The sequence below is a fragment of the Pelodiscus sinensis genome, chromosome 2 (genome assembly GCF_049634645.1).
Source record: "Pelodiscus sinensis isolate JC-2024 chromosome 2, ASM4963464v1, whole genome shotgun sequence".
Taxonomy (NCBI): Eukaryota; Metazoa; Chordata; order Testudines; family Trionychidae; genus Pelodiscus; species Pelodiscus sinensis.
Window position 1 is genome coordinate 171,540,179 of NC_134712.1, and position 21,602 is coordinate 171,561,780.

Sequence of the window (21,602 nt, forward strand, 5' to 3'; positions counted from 1 at the left end):
TGCAATTTGGTTAATTTTATTGCTTTTAAGCAATAAGTAAGCATGCTTATTTGCAATTTAGAGTGTTTTATTTCATGTGTTCATTTTATTTGTATAGTGTACTTCAACTCTTTACAGTGGTATTTCTTACCCTTTAACTGTGCATAGCAGCTTAGAAAGATATTTATACAAAGATCTAATTATGGACTCATTTTTAAGAGACATGCAACCTCAGTAAATTTGTGTTCTTCCCCCAGCATTTGTAATGATCAGGTTTCCCCCCTTGCTTTTGCAATAAGTTATCTTCTTTTGTAGAGAAATCTCTTTGATCCACACCCTAAAAGACACAAAATTGATTTAGTTTTTAAACATATGTACTTTCTTTTCATTAATGCTTATTGTGAATTGAGTTATCCTATTGCAGGCAGTAAACTAGGAGTTTTGAGACCCACTCTGAGGGTACTCCATTCCCACCAACTCTGCTGATCTACATTCTGCAGCGCACAGATCCTGGATTGCATACAACTAATACACAAGAATGGAAATGATTTTTTTTAAAGTTGGTTGTTGAATATTTAACCAGTTAATATAAAACTCCTTGCTTTATTGGATTGAGATAAGGAACAAAATAAAGCTTTATTATAGTGTATCATCATCAGGATGACAAATGCAGTGCAGAAACTGAAAGCAGGCTAGAAATATGGCCTTTTGGCACTAGCAGGGAAATTCAGGAGGTAGTTTGAAATGTAGACATGGACTGAATGCTCCTACTGAAAAGATCAGGAGTAAAGTGTCAATACTGTGTACCTCTTATGTCAATTAGCCTTTGGGACACCTCTAATTTTGCTTTGGTGGGCTTTTGCACCTCTGAGCTAACTATTCATGTTAGGAGGGGTTATTGTGGAAGACCAGTTTCAGGTAGGAGAGAGGTTCCCTCCCCCCCTCCCCATGCTATTTCTTACACATGAACAGTCTTCCACTATTAGGTCAAGCAACTATGATCTCTCCCATCAAATATACCATAGGCAAACCTCACATCTTTGGACTAGCTTCCCATTAGACCATATGAGTGTAAGACTGAAGATCTTGGAATTAAGACATGTAACGAACTCCAGCACACTGAAGTTGGCACATCTCTATTTTGTCTTTTAGAAAGTCCATGCTCTGAAGTGTATAAAAAGCTATATTACCACAGGTGATATGAAATGCCAACCACTGTTATTCAAATTAAAAATTTGAAAGCCTGTAGTTTTAGGACAGAAAGATGCTTTTAGTAGAGTGTGAAAGTTGTTTTATGACGAAGTATATGTTAAAAAGGTGAATCTAATATGTACCCAAGTTTTGAATTCAGACAAAAAAAAATTCACCCCTCTTTCTCCCCCCCCCCCCCCAAACAAAAACCAACCAAACAGGAAGATTAGATTTGCTGCTAGAACATATCTAGTGTTTATGGCACCTAGCAGTATGCTAACCTTTGTGCGCGCTGGGTTTAGGCATTTCCCACACTTCAATGTCTTCTGCCTCACATCTTGTGTCTCTACGTTTGTAAGGGGGTTTGCCAATCCTTTTCTTCTTTGGTTTATCCAAAAGCAGATAACCTGAATGACCAAATAAAGTTAGCATTACTACTTTAAGACAGGCTTTCACTTAAGCTTGTAGGATTTAATAACTTCTACTCTCTTTACTGAAGCATGGGCTCTTTCCTTTCCTATACACTCTTCATAAATCTATCCAATTAGCGTGGATCAACCGCTGTAGCCAACATTCTCTAAACGTACTATTTGTATCAGCTAATGAGGTTTAACTGTAGAATTCCTGTGTCAAGAGAGTAATTAACTGCTGCCAAAGGTCAAGAGTTATGTCTAGCAAGGACAGGCTTACCAATTATCTTAACTAAATAAAAATACAGCTGGTCCCCGAGTTGTGAACTGTTGACTTACGACCGTTCGCAGTTACGACCAAAGTGGTCATAAATGGCGGAACCCAAGTTACAAACACGATCCGTGCTTACGAACAGCGCGGTCGCATGTAACTATGGGGTCCAACTTACAAACGAACCAAGTTATGACCAATTGCTTGGTCCGTAACGGGTTTGTAAGTCAGGAATAGGCTGTATATTGTAACATCAATTCAGCATTTACTACAAGGCATCACTTCTTGCTGCATTGCGATATATTGCTCACGGTCACTTTAAAAATAAAATGTGTAACAACAAAAATCAGCTGTACCTTGTTCTTTGCTTTTGGTTGTGGGTGAGAGACTACCATTTATCTGGCTGACAAACTTGGGTTTAGCACCACTTCTAATCCAGTACTCATCAGCTGCCATCCCCATGTTTTCTTTTAGTAACCTTACTAGTTAAAAACAGAAGAATATTAATAAGCACCTATTGTAAGCAACATTACCATACTAACATACCATAGTAGCGGACCTACAATAGAGAGGCAAAGTATTTGAGGTTACCATCAAAATTATGCTTTTTTCTTCAAAAATTATATAGCACTAGTTAGGCACTAGTGGTTTTTTTAATATTCGTTGCATGTAATAGGCATGTTTATAATATTATACCTTTATGTATTGCCAAATTTGCTAGAGAGATTGTGAAAGGGATGCAAAACCTCACATGGGAGCAGTTACAACTTGATTAAATTAGTGTATCATGGCCATTTATGACAGTACCTTAAAAGAAAGCAAGAGTACAACTGTAGCTAATGACCAGTCAGTTAATCAATTAGTGTCACAGGACCTCAGTTTTCTGAAGTTCACTTCACTTGTTTATTTCTAGCTGAAGAAAACTCCTCTTGGATTGGGGGAAGAGTTTAACAAAAAAAAAAAAAAAAAAAAAAACCACTTTAAAATTAATTACAATTATATGGCACTTGTACATTTCAAAAGGAAGAGGCACAGAGGGGAAGCCATGCCAGCAGTGACTGCTTTGGTTCCCACTGCCTTTTTTGAAATGTACAAGAACTGCAAGCAGTTCTGGTACATTAAGGGAAAAGTGCAGTGGGATAGCAAGCACTTCCCCTTATCCCCTAATTGAGTACTTGATGGAAAGTCCATCAGCTACTCAATTAACTGATTAATCAAAATGTAACATCCCTAGTATTATCCAAGACAATAAGATTAAAATGGGGATCAATCCACAGTGTAATTTGTTACAAGGTGAATCTCTACATGTTCAACCTTTGGTGAGAAAGAGGCGGGGGGAGAAAAACTACGCATGAAGAAGTTCAAGTGCATTGGTAGAACCTTTAATCTGGTAACCCTGGGAACATGGTGTTGAATGGTATGTCAGATTAAAGGCTCTGTTGAGCCAAGAATGGTGCTGCAGGGTCTGGACATGAGGGGAATAGAGGTGGGATGCTTACCTGGCAGGAACGTGTGCCAAACATGACTCTGCACCCCCACCATGTGGGGGAAGTCATAAGGGAAGTATATTGCTGTACTTCCAGGCCCCCAGCTGGGGGATAGGGAAAGCTGCAGCATGCCAATTCACTTCTTCCTCCTTATCACAGGTGTGTTTCAATTAGAAACACCTGGGACTGCAGAGGTTCAAGTGTATTAAAGATGTCACAGTTAGCCTTAGTCCAAAAAGTTACTTGGCTATTCACAGGACCCTCCCCCCCCCCCCAAAAAAAAAAAATAGGTTCACTATAGTTCTTTATCTAAAAGCCAGAAGTGCTACAATTCTCTAAGGTAGGGGTGAGGAACATCAGACCCAGGGGCCAGATGTGGACCTCAGCTTGCTTCGATCCCACCCCTGAGGCTCAGGGCCCCCTCCCCCAGTATGGGGAACCCATGGTGGTGCTCCAGCCCTTTCCAAAACCCTACCAAGGGGCTGGAGCACACAAAAATCTACGAGCCTGCCCCACCAGGCTCCAGTGTGCAAGGGGAATGTGAAGAGTGTCCTTCTTGGTCAGGGGCCACAGAGCGAGTTTTGTTTGTGCTTCTCACTTGCATGAGGCCTCTGATTTTTCAGTGGGTCAGCAGTCCCTGACCTCAAAAAATGTTCCCCATCCCTGCGCTAAGGGCACATACACAGTGTTATTCCAAAACAGTGTGCATCTACACTACAAGTCTTTATTTCAAAATAACATTGCCCTGGAGGACTTCTTATTCTGACTTATGGTAACTCTTACTCAGCTTCCTGCTGCTTAGATAGCACCAAAAGCTGAATTAAGCCAATTTGACTTCAGCTACATCAATTGCATAGTTGAAGTTGCTTTAGCTTAATTCGATTTTTGCCCTGCTGTGTAGATGTATCCTAAGAGACACTTAAAATCCTAGAGAGTTTTTCCATCTTTCACAGTTGTAGGGAATACAGCTAGCACTTAAAATTAGAGTTAAATAATTTGGAATGCTTTGCAGCATGAACCAACACCACTTTTGTCCCATTCATATTAACTCACCTCTTGAAGACTTCTGTGAAGTTCTGTGGTCAGAGCCTTCTTGTTTTGCTATAAGCCTCTTTTTTCCATAATACCCATAATCATAATCACTGTACACAATCTCATCCTGTTCCTTCTCCCTTGATCTATTAGCCAGACCAATGCTTTCTCCAAATTCACTTCTTTTAATTTTCTCCCTAGCAGGCAAACTAATCAACTGAGCCGGTATGGCATTTTTAGGTGGTTGCCAAAGCACCCTCTGGCCAATCTGTTGATAGAAGCCATCTTTACCAGGAGTCCAGGGTCCACACAAAGGGGCTTCTTGAAAGAAATATTCAACTTCATCTGGGTCTTCCTCCTCCTCCTCCTCCCCCTCTTCTTCTGCCACCACATTTTCTTCAGAGTCTTCAGCCTCTGACAGAGACAAACTCTTAGTTTTTTTCTTTAGGGAGTAGATTTTCTTCTGACTGGAAGATCTAGGGAGGTCTCCAATCTGTCTACCTCTGCTGGACATCTTTTTAATCTTCACTTTTGAACAGCTTTTGAAGTTCTGACTATTGACAACATTGGTCTGCTCCCTCCCCACCACTTCATCTTCATTAAGGGAGCCACCACTTTTAATTTTCTCTGTCTCTGGGCCCTCTGTACTTTTTTGAAAGGCATACATGTTCTTAAGCACATAATCAGGGACAAAATAAGACACAGGTACATCATCAATTGATGATTCTTCATCTTTAGAAGACATTTCATCAGAAGACAGACTGAGTGCACTTTGACGTTTCCTTTGTGGCAAAGGGATATCGTAGTTGTAATTAGTGTCCATGGCATCCACGCAAGCTAGCCATCTGTCAGAAGGAACATACTTTTCAACTGATTCATCACACCATAAGCTTTTATCCGATGTTATCAGACTTTCATTGGTTGTACTGTGGCTCTGATTTACCTTTTTCTGCTGTAGATTTGAGTTATTTGTTATTTCTGTACCAGATGGAGATAACTGTACTTTATGGACAAGGTTAGCCTCCTCTTCAGAAGTTTTTGAAGAAGCAGATCTTTTCAAACTAGTTCTGTTAGACAGTGTGTTCTGCCTTGCCACTAGCTGATCATTACTAACAGTCCTGGCCAACTCAGCCATTTGCATTGCCCTGGCTTCATCTAGAGGAGATTTTGCCTTTTGGATTGCATTTCCCAGCTTTTGTGCATCTAGTTTTATTTCATTATTTTGGACATCTTTTTCCTGCCCTTCTTCACCACTCCTCTTCAAAGAAAGAGCAGTTTTTCGCTCATCTGAATAGGACGCGCATGACACCAACTCCTCCCCTTCATGAGGGCTATATATTACTCCGTCACAAGAACCAACAGAAAACAAATCACGTTGTACGATATTCTCTGGAACTGGTTTACTACTTGCCACATCATACAGAGGAATAGTTTCCTTAAAGGACTTCCATAACTGAATTGCAGGTGAGCCATTTCCATACTCTATTCGGACCTCTTCTTTCTCAAAGGCATAGCTTCCTGAAGGAATGTTTCTATATTGTGCAGAGCTTGAAGAGCCCTTGTTCTGAAAGTTTCTTTCTACCACAACTGAAGATCCAGGTGAATCTTGTTTCATTGAAGTACTTTCAGTGTCTGTACCAATGCCAGAAGAAACACAGGTGATATTCCCTGGTTCACAGCCTTTCGTTTCTGTACGGAGATCCTGATGCTTTTTTGTTTTGTTTTCAGGCTGTCTAGGATCAGTCTGTGTCTCTCTGGTCACTGTTTTTTTCCCAGGACTACTGTAATGTCTAAACCGTGTTGCATGATAAAACAGAGGGGAGGGTGGGGGAACATTAAAATAAGGTCTTCTGTTAACTCTTGCATGCATGGAATGTTGTGGAACAAGATATCCAGGGTACTCATGTAGTGCAACAGAATAAAATGGAAAATATGGATTCCCACCTCTGAAACCTAAAGATAATAAAAAGGCAAAAGACAAATATATGTATTTGTCTATAACACAGCACAGTCTTCCGAAATAAAAGCTTAAAAAACCCACACAAATCCAGACTCCACTAAGTACACAAGAACTACCATATCAGTAGTCTACTTAGTTAAATACCCTAACCTCCAACACTGGCCAGAACCAAACATAGGTTGGCAGTTACAAGATAATCTCTCTTCCTAGTTAGTTAGATTTATGCCCTGAAGCATGAGATTTAATTCACCATCCAAACTCCTAGAGCTTTTATCTAATAAGTTTGAGAAGTGGGTGAGTTAGGTTTCTGCTGAAGCAGACATAGGGTGTGTTTAGACTACAGGGGTTTTTTTTGGGGGGGACCACACCCACCCCCCCCCCCACCTGTGTCTGGACTGCAGCCATCTTTTGAAAGTAAACCGAAAGAACGTGGCAGTTTTCGACCACTGTAAACATCCTTTTATGAGGAAGAATGCCTTTTCCCCCCCAAAAGTGCTCTTCCACAAAAAAGGTGCAAGGTAATGCAAACTGTGCTTTTTCGAAAGAGCATCTAGACTGCCTAGGTGCTCTATCAGAAAAGAAGCTTGCTTTTTCAGAAGTACTGGATGTAGTCTAGACACTCTTTTTCGAAAGTATCTTTCAAAAAAGCACCTCTTTCGAAAGAGGCTTTCAGTCTAGATGCAGCCTTAGGGTACATCTAGACTACATGCCTCTGGCAACAGAGGCATGTAGATTAGGCTACCAGACATAGGAAAATGAAGCGGCGATTTAAATAATCGCCGCTTCATTTAAATTTACATGGCTGTCGCACTGTGCCGATCAGCTGTTTGTCGGCACAGCACAGTAGTCTGGTCGCGCGGGTGTCAACATCAAAGGCATTTGTCAACCTCCCAGGTAAGCCTTATCCCAGGACGCATACCTGGGAGGTCGACAAATGCCTTTGATGTCGACCCCCGCGCGTCCAGACTACCGTGCTGTGCCGACAAACAGCTGATCGGCACAGTGCGACAGCCATGTAAATTTAAATGAAGTGGCGATTATTTAAATCGCCGCTTCATTTTCCTATGTCTGGTAGCCTAATCTACATGCCTCTGTTGCCAGAGGCATGTAGTCTAGACGTACCCTTAGTCTTTAAGGTATCACTGGACTCATCACTAAATTATTGTTTTTATAATGCTTTTTAGAGGCCAGCTCTAACTACAAATATAAATCCAATTAATATATGCATTGTTAACGTACCCAGTATGTATTGGGCAGTAGTATGTTCTCTTAAAGTGAATTCGAGCATTTCAATAAAGTCATTTATTAACTGAAAGTTCCCACTTAAAACTATGTTGTCTGATTAGCCTTGACTAATCAGAAAGCCATTCATACCAATAAAGATTGTTATGGAAAGCCTTTCATGGAACCAGATTTTGCATATTACTAGAAACAAGATTTTAAAAATGGCTTTACTTGCCTTGTACATTTAGTTAAACTTCAGGCATAACAGTCTCAACTCTCCTTGTGCTCAACTGTTACAGAACACTGGATTAGGGATGCAAGCAACTCATTGGCTGATAAGCAAAAGCTTATTGGACAGCTGACACCCTAGTCAACTAATCACTCCCCCCCTCCCACCCAGGCTGCCTATCAGAAAGGAACAGCATGGGTGGGGAGAAGAAGCACTGGGGCAGGGGCACAGTGGTGGCGTTCCTCTTGAAATGCACAAGAGCTGCTGCTGGACCTCTTGTACATTTCAAAGACGGAACTCCGAGGGGCATTTCTGCCTTTGAAATGCAGCAATACCCAGGAGGGCTCTTGCTACATTTCAAAGCTGAAGCGCTCTTATTGACTAATCAAATAGTCAATGCAAATTCTATCAACTATTCCATTAGTCGATTAATTTTAACACCCCTATACTGGATATTAAAAGAAGTCCCATCCAACTTCTAGAAGCCTCCATACAGTTCCTCCCATTCCTATTGTTTATAGTCTTAAGGCAGTGGGAATTTGGAGCATTTTGGTGAACATTTCAATATGGCATTTTCAGTTTCTCTTGAAACTCATATTATCCTAGCACCCAAGAGAGAATAGGTATTAGTTTTTAGCTAAACATCTTGAGCATTGTTTATGGCTACTGTGACATTTTTCTGCACTTAATCTCTGACACTTCAGGCTCTGACATGAAGCCTTTTAGCAAATACGACAGTAGGAGAAGTGTCTCCAACCAGTTTCATGTTTGGAGTCTGGAAGTTCACTAACAGTTTCATTTCAGCTCTACCACACTTTCCCTATGACCTTGGCAGGTCAGTCTGTTCATCAATGCCCATTCCCCCAAGCACAGTACAGGCAGTCCCTGACTTACGCGGATCCGACTTACGTTGGATCCGCAGTTACGAACGGGGCTGCCCCGGAGTACATGGACTGCGGGACCTCGCGGTGCCGCCGCCCGTGAACTCCGGGCGAGAAAAGCTGCTCCGTGTCTCCCTTGTCTGCAGACCAGGAAGACGCGGAGCAAAGCCGCGGAGGGGCTCGGGCAGCGGGGCAGCCCAGGCATGCCTGGGCTGCCCGAGCCCCCCCCCCCCCGCGGCTTTGCAAAGCCTCGGGGAAGCCGGCAGCAGGGCAGCCCAGGCGCGCCTGGGTTGCCTCGCTGCCCGAGCCCCCCCCGCGGATTTGCAAAGCCGCAGGGGAGGGGGGGCTCGGGCAGCAAGGCAGCCCAGGCGCGCCTGGGCTGCTCCGCTGCCGGCTTCCCCAAGGCTTTGCAAAGCCGCGGGGGAAGCCGGCAGCGGGACAGCCCAGACACCCCGCGGCTGTCCCCCTCAGAGGCTTTGCTCCCCGTCTCCCTGGTCTGCTGGTCTCCAGCAGACCAGGGAGACGGGGAGCAAAGCCGCGGAGAACCCAGGCGGCGGGACCGCGGTGCGTCTCGGTCTGCCGCCCGCGTCTTCCTGGTCTGCTGAGGTGGGGGGGGGGGGCACAGCTAGTAGGCCTCCCCCCCCCCCAGCAGACTAGGCTTTTCTCCGGATGCCTGTGGCAGAGCAGCTGGGGTGCTGCCGGTTGGTCCCGCAGCGCCGCTCTGGGCGCTACTGGACCAACCTAGCAGCACCCCATCTGCTCTGCCCCAGGCGTCCTGATTTAGCCGCTGCTGAAACTGACCAGCGCTGACTACAGGAAGCCCGAGGCAGAGTTGCTCTGCCCCGGGCTTCCTGGAATCAGCTGCTGATCAGTTTCAGCAGCAGCTGACTTGGGGACGCTTGGGGTTCTTAAGTTGATTCTGTATGTAAGTCAGAACTGGCGGTCAGTTTCAGCAGCAGCTGAATCTGGACGCCAGTTCCGACTTACATACAGATTCAACTTAAGAACAAACCTACAGTCCCTATTTTGTACGTAACCCGGGGACTGCCTGTAAATAAGAATAGGCAATTATTACAGAAGGGTACTCCCTCAGTAGCCATTAAGGTATCAGAGTCATGACTATACTGAAGTTCAGTTTTCACTTAGGTTTTCTGTCTCGATGGATGTTTGCCAAGGTGATTTTACTCTATATTCCTCATAGACAAATAATATAGTAGGGGTCCCTGATTCAAATGGGGTTTGCTATTATTGCCAGTTGCTGAAACTGCCGGCTTCCATTTACAAGATTCTTCCTAGGAAACTTGTTCAGTTCATTTGGTGTTGCCCCATTCATGAACAGAACAGACAACAAACACTAGTTTATAATATAGCTGAACAAATAGATAGGAACACATTGTAAGAAAGACACTTTTACTTCATACACTAATTCTAGCCTCCATATTAGGGGAAATACAAGAGTTACACAACAGGTGAAGAAAGCTTCACTATGAAACAGGGATTTCATTAACTCAGGCAGTAACTCAAACACATTGTCCTCAGTCAGCTCAATCTTGCCTTACCAGGTGCAGGAACGCAGTATGGATTATACACATTACTGAGATACCATGGATTTGGGAAAGGTTGTTGTGCTGTTGGCTGTGCATAAAAAAAGGGTCTTGTGTGGTTTGTGGAATATGGCCCATTTTCTGAAGCTGGCGCAGTGTTCATTTTTAAGCTGAAATGGCAAAAAGTTATCAGAATTAGCCACTTTAAAGACTACTAACTAGCACATCCTTCTAAACAAGTCACAGTATTGCAATGAACAGATTAAAGTATCTATATTAAAAAACAAACATATATAGTCCCATACTAGTACACCTCACTCTATCCTGAAGATTTTTACTTGCTTTCATTTCTATCACCATTAGGGGAGAAGCTACAAAGGCCATAGTAGTAGCTAGAAAGTAAAACAAGTTTTACTATCAAGCAAAGTTCAGCATTCAGCTGTCATTTGTTTCACCAGATAGCCACATGACAAAAAGCAAGATTGTCTTTATGCACAGAGTTCATCTTTAGATTTGTTTTAAACTAAAGAGAGAGACCCCCCAACAAGCATCTATCTCTATATTCAGTTAAAACTGACACTGAAGGCCAAAACAAAGCCTCAGCTAGATTTTCTATATAAGCAGAGTTAAGCTTTATTATAAATTACATGCCACCAGGTGCCTCTAAATAACCTGCACAAGAAGCACCCTACTGGTCAGTTAACTTCAAAGTGGTAAAGGGGGACTAGAAAGAAAGATAGTTAGCACTAGCTGGTATGAAGTGAAGCAGGCATACATTTACTGAACTAGAGACTTCAAAAAAGTAATTGACAAAAATTGAACAACCTGTTACAGTTTTGTACACAGTTCACTCCTCAGGAGAAAGAAAAACACTCAGAGCAGAGAGAGTCCTTGTCACTCCCAGTTCCATCTAGTACACAGTCCCAAAACAGATTTTAACTAGCCACCATGAACCTACACACTTCCCTTATTGCACGCACTCTTCTAAACCACACACCCAAAAGGATTTGCTTTGAAGAAAGCAAGCCCTATAAAGGTAAGCTATTTTCCCCGATGAAAGCCCTTCCAAAACTAAGGTCCATGCTGCTGCTTAGAGCCCAGCAAGAGACTAGCCACACCTTCCTCTCACCTTGTTTATGGAACACAACTACCACTGTCCACTCCCTTCACCATCTGTGGCTCATTTAACAGTGATGCAGGGACCTTTTCTATCAATCAGTGGGAGTTGTAACCAATGGAGGGGGCAGGAAGAGCAGCAAGTGTCCCAACCCCTGGGCAGAAGACTCAAGATAACAGTACCCCAAATCCTGCAAACATTTCCATTCTCTTTATATTCAATATGTAAAACAATTGGGATGTAAATAGCAGGTCAAAACAAAATATGATCTATCCTACACTTAAAGTTATAGTTCAAAACAGAATCTCTTTTTGAAAAAAATCCTTAGAAAGCACAAAAATGTTTGTGCCTAATTTTATTGGTTACTGTTAATACTAACAAAAGAAAGAGATTAAGTGTTTGTATGTCAACACAAGGAAATATGAACAGTTGAAATTCACCTTCCACCTACTTAAGAAAGAAGTGTCTGCTCCAAAAAAATATACTTCAGCACTTGAAATGTATGAAAATGAATGATAGAAAATGACTGGCATCCAAATCCTGCTGTGACTGTATAAAATTTGTGGGAATTTTATCACTTCACTACTTGAGACATCTTCTCAATGAAGCATAGAGCACTTACGCTTTGTGGCAGTGGCAGTGAGAGGAAAATTAAAACGTGATTGTGAGGTGGGAAAGACTGACTACCATGAAAAGAGAGATGTGGATAAACAGGAGTCTCTGTCTATAACGGTGCACTACACCATTATTCCAAAATAACAATGTGAGCATCTACACAGCAATCCCATTATTTCCAAATAATTTCAAAATAACAGGCAGCTTATTCCAATTTATGTAAACCTCATTGTATGAGGAATAATTCCTCTTTCAAAATAACTATTTCGAAATAGCTGCAGTATGGACTCCACCGCTGCTATTTCAAAATAGCTCATCACCAGGGCCATTCTAAGTAATTTCTCCCCAGTGCTTCCTGGGGCTGTAAATCGAGATAGCGCATCAACATTAGGACTAATTTTGAGGCTTCCTTGTAGTGTGGACATGCTATTTTGAAATAAGCTATTTCAGAATAACTATTAATCTGGAATAGCTTATTTCAAAATAAGTGTGTAGTATAGAGGTACCCTCAGGGTGCATGTACACTGCATTCTTAGCTCAAAATATGCTATGCAATTAAATAGCACTGAAGTGTAGACATAGCCTAACTAAGGAACTTTCTCTTAAATAAAATACCAGACTATGTAGCACTTTAAAGACTAACAAGATGGTTTATTAGATGATGAGCTTTCGTGGGCCAGACCCACTTCCTCAGATCAAATACAAATGTTACAGATCAAATGTATTTGATCTGAGGAAGTGGGTCTGGCCTACGAAAGCTCATCATCTAATAAACCATCTTGTTAGTCTTTAAAGTGCTACATAGTCCAGTATTTTGTTTCAGCTACACCAGACTAACAGGGCTACATTTCTATTTCTCTTAAACGTTTTCGCTTGTCTGCTGGCACTGTTGGGATTGCCTGTTTCTCCTACAGCAGCCCCATAGTTTGAGCTCTGCAGGGGCAGGAGCCACCATATCATTCTCCTCGATCGCTCCCTCTCCCTTAGCGGCCCTGTTGCCCCCGCTTTTCATCCCAAGCCTGTCCATGTTTTTCAAGGCCCCAGCTCCTGGAGGCCAGTGATGATACAAGCCTCCCCCTCTGCTTCTCCAGCTCGGCCGGGCGGCGGCAAGCTGGGAGGGACAAAGCCTGGGGGAAGGGCAAGGCAAACGCACACGCAGCGCGGCACATTTATTATTGTTTTGAATACTCCGATGGTTTCAAATCCCAGCTCCCAGGAGCGCCTCAGTCCCGGGCCACACGGGTGGGCGGGGGTTTCCCGCTTGCCCCACAGCACCATCTGCGCCCGCGGGACGAGCAGCCTGGCGCGCTGCAGCGCAGAGACGCGCAGGCGGGGAAAGTGGGGGCGGGGCACTGAGCTCCTGCGGTGGGCGAGGGCGGGAATCAGCGCGCACCTCAACGTGTCGGGCTGAGATGGGCGCCGCCTGCCGCTAGGGGGCTCCCTCTCTCTCTCTCACGCCTGCCCTGCCCGCCGGTTTGATTGGAGCGCAGGCGCACTCGTGACCGCCCTGCCCGCAACCCTCGCAAAACCAACTTCCTGCTTCTGCGCAGTCTCCCAAAACAGTCGGGTTTCCGCAGGCCCCGGGCCAACGCGCGAAAAACAGCGCATGCGCGAGACGAGATGAGCGAGCGAGCGAGGGGAGGGGTTCGATTGCTCTTCTGCACGAGGGACGGAAGTGCGCGAGGAGGGCGGGCTAGCGGGAGCGCAGCTCCTTTGCCGCCCACATCCGAGCTCGCGCGCGCATGATGGCGGGGGGGCGCGCCGCCGAGCTGAACGGACGTTGAGGGAGGCGGGTGAGAACAGAACGAACGAACGAACGCGCGCGCGACCGTCTCCGTCCGCAGCCCGGGTTTGACCGGATCCTTCCCCGCAGGCGCTGAGGCTGAAGAGGAAGCGGCGGCCGGAGGTTTGCTCGGGCAGACGGCGGGACTCGGTGGCTGCGTTTGTTCCCCCCCCCCTACCCCCGGGAGGGAGGGAGGCTGCGGACCTGCCATCGCGCCGCACCGAGCTCCCTCCGCCCTCGGGCAGCGCCCGCTCCGCTGCGGCCTGGGCAGCCTGAGCGGGTGCCGGGGAGTCACCTCCTGCCTCTGCCCAGGCCCGCTCCTCTCCCTCCCCGCTGATGCTCCCTGGCCGGCAGGGCCCCGCGCCGCTGCCGAGCGGCCTGTGACTGGGTGCGGCCCCCGGGAGGGAGGCTCGGGGTGTCCCCGCCCGACGCTGCGGCTGCGAGGGGCGCCCGAGCGGTCAGACAATAACAGGGAGGCTGCGCGGCGGGGCCCGGGGGAGGCGCGCGCGCCTGTGTCTGGCCTTCGCGTGCCTTCCCCTTGTCCTGCCGCCGCGGCCCCTCGGGGTCCTGCCGGGCGCTGGCGAGATGGAGGCTCCCAAGGAGCGAACGCGCGGGCTCTGCGGTGCCTGTTGTAACCCAGCGTCGTCACGGGCCGGGCGCGGGCTGGGGCCGGGCGCTTGACACCCATTCTCCGGAGAGGCTGGGGAAGGGCTGGGACGTTGATTTTAGGGCTTCTTGGCTGTGAAGCGGCTCTAGACCCTTGGGGCGAAGGGCGCTTGGAGGTAATGGCGCTGCTCTCGTCTCCAAGTGATCCCGGCGTTGCATCGCATTGTAGCTGGGCACCGTACTGCTGCTGGCGGTGACGCCTCGGCTCCCTCAGTGTTTGTAAGTGTCGAGGAGAACTTGAGGGATTACTTGTTCCCGGCTTCAGCTTTAGCTGGACTTTGGGGGTTAAAATACTGCGGCCTTTTCTGACGTGGGGACACAGCTTAAACATGTAATATGCCTAGCACAAGATGTGCGTTAGTTGTTGTTCATCGTGCATCACATTTTGCTTCCGAGATTTTTCCTTCAGCTCACCAGAAAATGATTGGACACCTGTACTAGTTACTTTTGGAAAAAATGAAACTAGGTTATGATTTATAACACTACCCGAGTTCTGCTAATTCTTGTATTTGTATAAGGGGACCTGCAAAGCTCCCTCATCTCCCCCCCCCCCAAAAAAAAAGACCTGTTTACTTTTTTGCTGCTTCATGATATTAATGAAAGCCCAAAAACATGTTTAAAATTTTGCTTGGTCTCTTTAATTCAGAAATCCACATAGGAAGACTCAACTGGAGACTAAATAAAGCTATTCCTGTCCAAACTTCATTAAGGGTGGGAGGATATAAGGGCAAAGATGCTCACAAGAATGCTGTAGTTAAGTAGTTTGGAGCTCATTATTTAAAATAAGGGTGTTAAGGAGTGGGTATTTGGCAATACAATTTTTATCGACTACACAATTAGTCGATAAGGGGAGACTTCTGCACAGCAGCAGTGGGGGTAGCTTCTGGAGCTAGCAAAAGCCTGGACTGCTCCGTCCCAGCTCACACTGGGTCAGGTAGCCCAGGCTGCTGCCAGAGCAGCCTCTGCCTGCAACAAGCCTTGGCCTGCTGTGGGCAGAGGATGCGTCACAGGATGCTTCATGGCAGCTTCCCCTACCCCCTCCCTGCCCTCTGCTGTCTCTGATGTCTTTTGGTGATGGAAAGTCTCCTCTTGATGTGATTTTTTTTTTTGGCCTGTTTTGTATGTTAGATTAACCTGACGTTCAACCAGTTAATTGACTAAGTGGGATCCCGGGAGGGGAACCACTCCAGCCTGGTTGGAGCAGCCCCCAGCTGATGGCGTGGGTGCTGGCTGGGAGCATGGTGGGGATGGAGCAGGCAGGGGGCTGCTCCCAGGGCATTGGTTAACCGTTACTCGGTAAGCATCACCTGGTATGGTTAACCAGGTGCCCATTCGCATCTCTACACTAAGCTGGCAGTTTTCTCTTGTTTTCATGTTTGTGAAGGTATACTTCCTCCTAATATCTTTTTCTCCATGCAGAGGAGCAAAAGACAGTGAAGAAATTGGCAACCACTGTGTAATGTCCAAGCTAGGGATACTAAATTTAGATTAATCGGCCAATTGACTAGTTGATGCAGTTTGGATCAACTATTCGGTTAGTCAATAAGGGCACCTCTGTCTTTGAAGTGTAGCAAGCATTACCCTGTTGGCCCTGTGCTCCCTGTGGCATTTCAAAGCAGCAGCACTGCATGGAGCCTGGGGTCAGTAGGGTAGTTCCTTGCTGATTCCAGGCTCTTCACCGTGCTGCCACTTGGAAATTCTGCGTGCAGCCCAGGGCTAGCTGGGAACTCCTTGTTGGCTCTGGGCTCCATGCGGTGCTGCCACTTTGAAGCACCCCCCTCCTCTTTCCCGTCTCCCCCACTACCTCTTTCTGGTCGAAAGAGTGTCAACTAGTTCACATCCCTAGTCCAAGAATGTCTTAAAAGTTGTGTGTATAATATTTCAGAGACTCTTGCTCATGTGTCGTCTCAATTCCATCATTAAGTCTTTGGAACTCCATGTCCTCCTTCAGTATCAGAATCTACCTGGTGTCTTCAGGTTTCAGGACTCAATTCTTCAAGAACAGGATGCAATGACAGCATCAGTACAAGCAGAGGGAAAACATCTTAAGGCATTGGTCCCCAACCTTTTGAGGTTGCCGGGCGCCAGGGGGCGTGGCCGTTGGCCCGCCGGGCACCAGGGGGCGGGGACACTTGCGCGCCCGGGGGGGCGCCCCCCCCCATAGCTGCGCGCCCGGGGCTGATGCTCACCGTGCGCCATGTGCCTGGGGCCAGGCCAGCCCCGAGCACCTGGCGGGCGCATGCAAATGCGCCCGCGGGCACCGTGTTGGGGACCACGGTCTTAAGGCATGGAATTGCTCATCAATCACCTAGTTCTTATTCAGTGCTGAGGCAGCATATTAATCAGGAGTCCAAAACTAGTTCGAACTTCTTCTCCAACTACTCCACTTTTATCATGGCGATCCATTGGCAAGGTTGATTTATTTAAATGATCAATTTTAGTCTTATTTAATATTTGTATTTTTCAGGTATTTGCCTTGAGAGGTCTGTTCTTATTGGTGGTATAACTCTATTGAAACATTAAGTTGCAAATCAATAAGATAGCCTTTATACCAAACGTGGTGTTACTTTGAACTAGGAGAACACAGTATCTATAGAGTCATATTTAAGCAGTTACGTAGCTCAACAATTATTCACATAATTTGGCAAATGACATATTTTTTCCTAAACTTTTTGCTTATTTGTGTGTGCTGCACTTGGATGAATATTGGAATGCTATTAAAATGCAAAGCTGAAATTTATTTATTCAAGTGTGCTATAAAACTAAGCTGACCAAAACATATTTTTCTTCTAAAAACCATTTTATTAACCAGAAGAGGAGGTATTCATTGTAGTTAGCTATTTGACAAATGTTTCTGGTCACCCTTAACCAGATCTTCAAAGCTACCTTCATGCCTAAAGCTATAGATAATTTTGAAAAAATCTCATTAGATGCCTGTGTGTATTAGGGATGTAAGCCACTACTAGTTGACTACCCAATAAGCCTATTCATCTAGTCTCTTCGCCCCCCCCACTTGCTGCTGGTTGCCCCAACACCATCTCCATGGGGGAGGTAGAGGTGCAGCAGGGGAAACGGCGCGAGTGGGGATAGAAGCAGTCCCCGCTCCTGCGTGGTCCAGACTGCTGCACCTCGCCCTTTGAAATGTGTAAGAACTGCGGGCAGCTCTTGTACATTTCAAAGTCAGAGGCACAGCAGTTGACTCTGTGAGTGGGACTGCTTGGGTCTCTGCTTGCTCAGGTTCCCTGCTGTGCCTCTTCCTTCCTGCACCCTTGTACATTTCAAAGGCAGAGGTGCAGCACTCCCCTTATCGACTAATCAAGTAGTTGATGGAAATTCCATCAACTACTTAATTAGCTGATCAATTGAAATTTAACATTCCTAGTGCATATAATGAAGTCAGATTATTTTGAAAATCTGGCTCTCCATGTTTTTTAAGTAATTAGAATTAGTAGATCTCGCCCTCTCCCAGCTAGTTTTATTCATACCTTAGAAGAGAGAAAACAAGATTTCCTGCTCTTTCAACTCTCAAGCTGTTTCTCAACTTTAATTGAACTTGTCCAAACAAAGTAAATATTTTTTGTGCACTTATCTAAACTAAAAGTAATACATGCATTTTTCTGTTCAACACAGCACTTGATCTTTAATCAAGATTTAAAAATAACATACTTAATACCATCCATGATTGTGTGACTTGTTTATAAAACATGATTTGATCAACAAAAGTTAAACGTCATTGTTTTGGTTCCGGGTATAATTAAAAAAACAGCACCCTTTAATTTATTAAAGTTTGCGAGCTCATTTATGCAAGTTTCTTTTATTTAAATCATTTTAATAAATTGTGCCTTGGTGTAGGTTCTAGCTTCAAACTTAAGCAGTTTTTAGAAGAAAAATGTGATTTCTTAATTAAAAACACTACTTTTTAATTCATCCTGTCACTTGGTTTTGTTGCTGCGTTGTGTAACTGCTGCAGTTCCTTGGATAACTCGGATAAAGAAGCTGGGCCATTCAGGTGTCTCAGTTGGACATAGGGGACAGTCTTATTCATTGTATTCTACTGGAAAAGATTTTTTTGTCCCATTGTGTAATCTCCAAAATCAGAGCAGCTTTTTCAGAAAGGTCAAGTTCTACATATTGTAATACTAGCTTCCATCATTCATATCCATTTCCCCGTAAACTTAAGACATCTATTTCTATATAGCTATTGGAACAACTTATGGAAAATATTTTTTTTCTTAGGGAGGGAGTGACTAACGGGTTGAATTACAGAAATCCCCTTGGGGCGGGGTTGTCACCTGGTGCGCTGATCAAGTCATAGGCACCTGCCACCTTGCTCCTGAGGTTCCCCACTATCCTGTCCTGCTGGGCCAGAAGCTCTGGTCTCACCTAGCCACAGAGTTGCAGGTAACCACCTCCTAGTAGAACAACATAGACACTGAATTGGCTCAGTTCTGGGAGAGCTCAGCTATAGTGCTGTTGGCAGCACCCAGGAACGCAACTTCCAAAATTACCAAAACCCCAAATAAATCAGTCTTACTCTGTATAAAAGTTTTATACAGAAAAAGTTTGTAAGTTCACTCTCTTTATCAGTGAAAGAGAGAGATGCACAGAGGTTGTTTCCTCCCAGCCCTCGTTAAGTTATTTACACGGCACCTGATAATAAATAAGTGGTTTTTTTTATTAAGTATAAAGAGTAGGACTTAAGTGACTGAAAGTGAAAATAGACCGATCAAAGTAAGTTACTAAGCCAAAATACACAAAACACACCAGCTTTCTGCTACACCAAGAAACTTATTACATGCAAATTCGTACCCTAAACATTTGTTCTAATTATCTCTTTCATAAACTCTGCAGCTTTCTAACTCGGGTCCAGCCCTTCCTCCTGTTAAATCTTAGGTGTTTCCAGCAGATCTCTTAGGTGGTAATTTGGGGTTAGGTCATTCTGTCATTTGGCCAATCCCTATTGTTTGGTACCTGATTTGATAATCTCTTTGGCCAAGGCACGAACTCTGTGTTCAGTTCAAACATCTCTCACCTTGAGTGGAAAAGTACCAGATTTAAAATGGGTTTCAGTATCAGGTGGCCTGGCCACATGTCTTTGTAGGACCAACCACACCTGAGGCTTATAGCAGTGGTTCTCAAAGTGTAGTCCACAGACCACTAGTGGTCCTGGGTCACCTGACACGGGGGCCACAGCTTGAGGCTCAACCTCCCCCAGCTCCCCCTGCAACAATGAGCCTGGATTGGTGCTCCATCCCCGTGTACATGGGCCATGCCTTTCCCCCCAGCCGCTTTAGGTTGGAGCGCCAGAAGCAGCAGTACTGGGGGTGGGTTGGTGGGAGCTGGTGCTCACAGGGAGCCAGCTCAGAGTAGCAGCTTTTGTCTGCCTCCCTGTGCTGCAGCCTCTGATACAGAGCCCACCACAGTGGGAGGGGGGCTACATATAACCATTTACTCATTTACACTATGATATCCCTATCCTGAACCCTCCTTCCTGGCCAGATCCCTCACTCCAAGCCTGCTTCTGCACTATCCCTTCCATATCCCCCACCCTGAGCCTGCTCCTGCGTCCAGCAGAGCCCACAGCCACTGTGGGCCCTGGGGCAAGTTGGGGGGAGGCTCCACATCTGCAGAAGAAGTGGGGCCAAGGGCAGGTAGTCTTCAGCGCTGCCCAGACTGCAGCATTGCCCACCCCTCAAAGCCTTGAATGGCACTCTGGTGCTCCCAGTGGCAGCTTAAAGGAGCTTTGAGCCACTTTGAATGGTCAGATCCCAGGACAATTGTCTCCTCCCTCACCCTGTTGGTGTGCCTGCCTGCACCCTACTTCCCACCCAGACCCCGCACCACCCTCCACCCATTTTGTTATCATGGGTGTTTGGCTGGTTGTCTGAATAGTTTTGTGTTGAGCAGGGTGGGCTGCAGGTCAGAAAGTTTGAGAACCATTGGCTTATAGGAAAAACAAAACCACAGTTTATTGACTTGATCACTAAGGCATCACGTTTCTAAAATATTGCTAATGGCTTTTATGAAAATAAATAGTCTATTAAAATAGGTTTACACTTTCTAACGTCATGTACAAGAAAGATACATGCACACAAATAGAATACAGGCAGTCCCCGAGTTATGCGGATCCGACTTATGTCGGATCCGCAGTTACGAACGGGGTTTGCTGCCCGTCTCCCTGGTCTGCTGGAGACCAGCAGACCAGGGAGACGGGGAGCAAAGCCTCTGAGGACGCCAGCAGCGGGACAGCCGCGGTGCGTCTGGGCTGTCCGCTGCCCGCGTGCTCCGCGGCTTTGCTCCACGTCTCCCCAGACCAGGGAGACAGGGAGCAAAGCCAGGGAGCACGCAGGCAGCGGACAACCCAGACACGCCGCGGCTGTCCCGCTGCTGGCGTCCTCAGAGGCTTTGCTCCCCGTCTCCTTGGTCTGCTGGTCTCCAGCAGACCAGGGAGATGGGGAGCAAAGCGGCGGAGCACGTGGGCAGCGGACAGCCCAGACATGCCGCGGCTGTCCCGCTGCCACCGTGCTCCGTGGCTTTGCTCCGAACGCCTGTGGTACAGCAGCTGGGGTGCTGCCGGTTGGTCCTGCAGCGCCGCTCTGGGCGCTGTTGGACCAACCCGGCAGCACCCCAGCTGCTCTGCCCCAGGCGTCCTGATTCAGCCACTGCTGGTCAGTTTCAGCAGCAGCTGAATCAGGACGCCTGGGGAAGAGCAGCTTGGGTGCTGCTGGGTTGGTCCAGTAGCGCCGAGGAGCGGCGCTACTGGAGCAACCCAGCAGCACCCAAGCTGCTCTGCCCCAGGCGTCCCCAAGTCAGCCGCTGCTGAAACTGACCAGCGCTGACTACAGGAAGCCCGAGGCAGAGTTGCTCTGCCCCGGCTTCCTGGAATCAGCCACTGATCAGTTTCAGCAGCAGCTGACTTGGGGACGCCTGGGGTTCTTAAGTTGAATCTGTATGTAAGAACTGGCATCCAGATTCAGCCTGTTGAAACTGATCAGCGGCTGATTCCAGGAAGCCCGGGGCAGAGCAACTCTGCCTCGGGCTTCCTGTAGTCAGCTGCTGGTCAGTTTCAGCAGCGGCTGAATCTGGATGCCAGTTCCGACTTACATACAGATTCAACTTAAGAACAAATCTACAGTCCATATCTTGTACGTAACCCGGGGACTGCCTGTATACACATTCAACGGATTACAACTTTTAAAATGACATATTACTT

General features: G+C 46.1%; 2 protein-coding genes across 5 annotated transcripts in view; one reads left to right on the forward strand and one right to left on the reverse strand.

The window, feature by feature from the left end:
* LOC102448486 (uncharacterized) lies at positions 1-13,474 on the reverse strand. Of its 2 annotated transcripts, none has more exons than XM_075921767.1 (6): positions 13,334-13,474; positions 10,224-10,378; positions 4,392-6,323; positions 2,208-2,333; positions 1,452-1,577; positions 1-316 (listed from the first exon to the last, which is right to left on the reverse strand). In XM_075921767.1, the coding sequence occupies exons 2-6, from the start codon at positions 10,369-10,371 to the stop codon at positions 279-281; spliced, it is 2,370 nt and encodes a 789-aa protein (XP_075777882.1). In that variant the 5' UTR covers positions 10,372-10,378; positions 13,334-13,474; the 3' UTR covers positions 1-278. The 2 variants fall into 2 exon arrangements, with proteins under 2 accessions (XP_075777882.1, XP_075777881.1); XM_075921766.1 differs by lacking the exon at positions 13,334-13,474 and adding an exon at positions 11,034-11,304.
* The window catches only part of KBTBD2 (kelch repeat and BTB domain containing 2), a 22,525-nt gene continuing 14,300 nt past the window's right edge, over positions 13,378-21,602 (forward strand). Inside the window, exon 1 of one of the 3 annotated variants that reach the window (XM_075921769.1) lies at positions 13,378-13,846. The gene's annotated coding sequence lies outside the window, so the exon portion shown is untranslated. Of the gene's footprint in view, positions 13,847-13,879; positions 14,609-21,602 lie in introns of those variants that run through there. The other 2 variants (XM_006124039.4, XM_075921770.1) reach the window with 2 other exon arrangements.

What these genes read in the sequence shown, in the direction of transcription:
- LOC102448486 (XM_075921767.1), bottom strand. Translation starts at nt 10,371, where the DNA reads ATGAACACTGCGCCAGCTTCAGAAAATGGGCCATATTCCACAAACCAC. An exon ending in ATACTGCGTTCCTGCACCTG is followed by an intron (nt 6,324 to 10,223) that starts GTAAGGCAAGAT and finishes TATTATCTTTAG; the next exon opens with GTTTCAGAGGTGGGAATCCA. An exon ending in TTCACAGAAGTCTTCAAGAG is followed by an intron (nt 2,334 to 4,391) that starts GTGAGTTAATAT and finishes GTTTTTAACTAG; the next exon opens with TAAGGTTACTAAAAGAAAAC.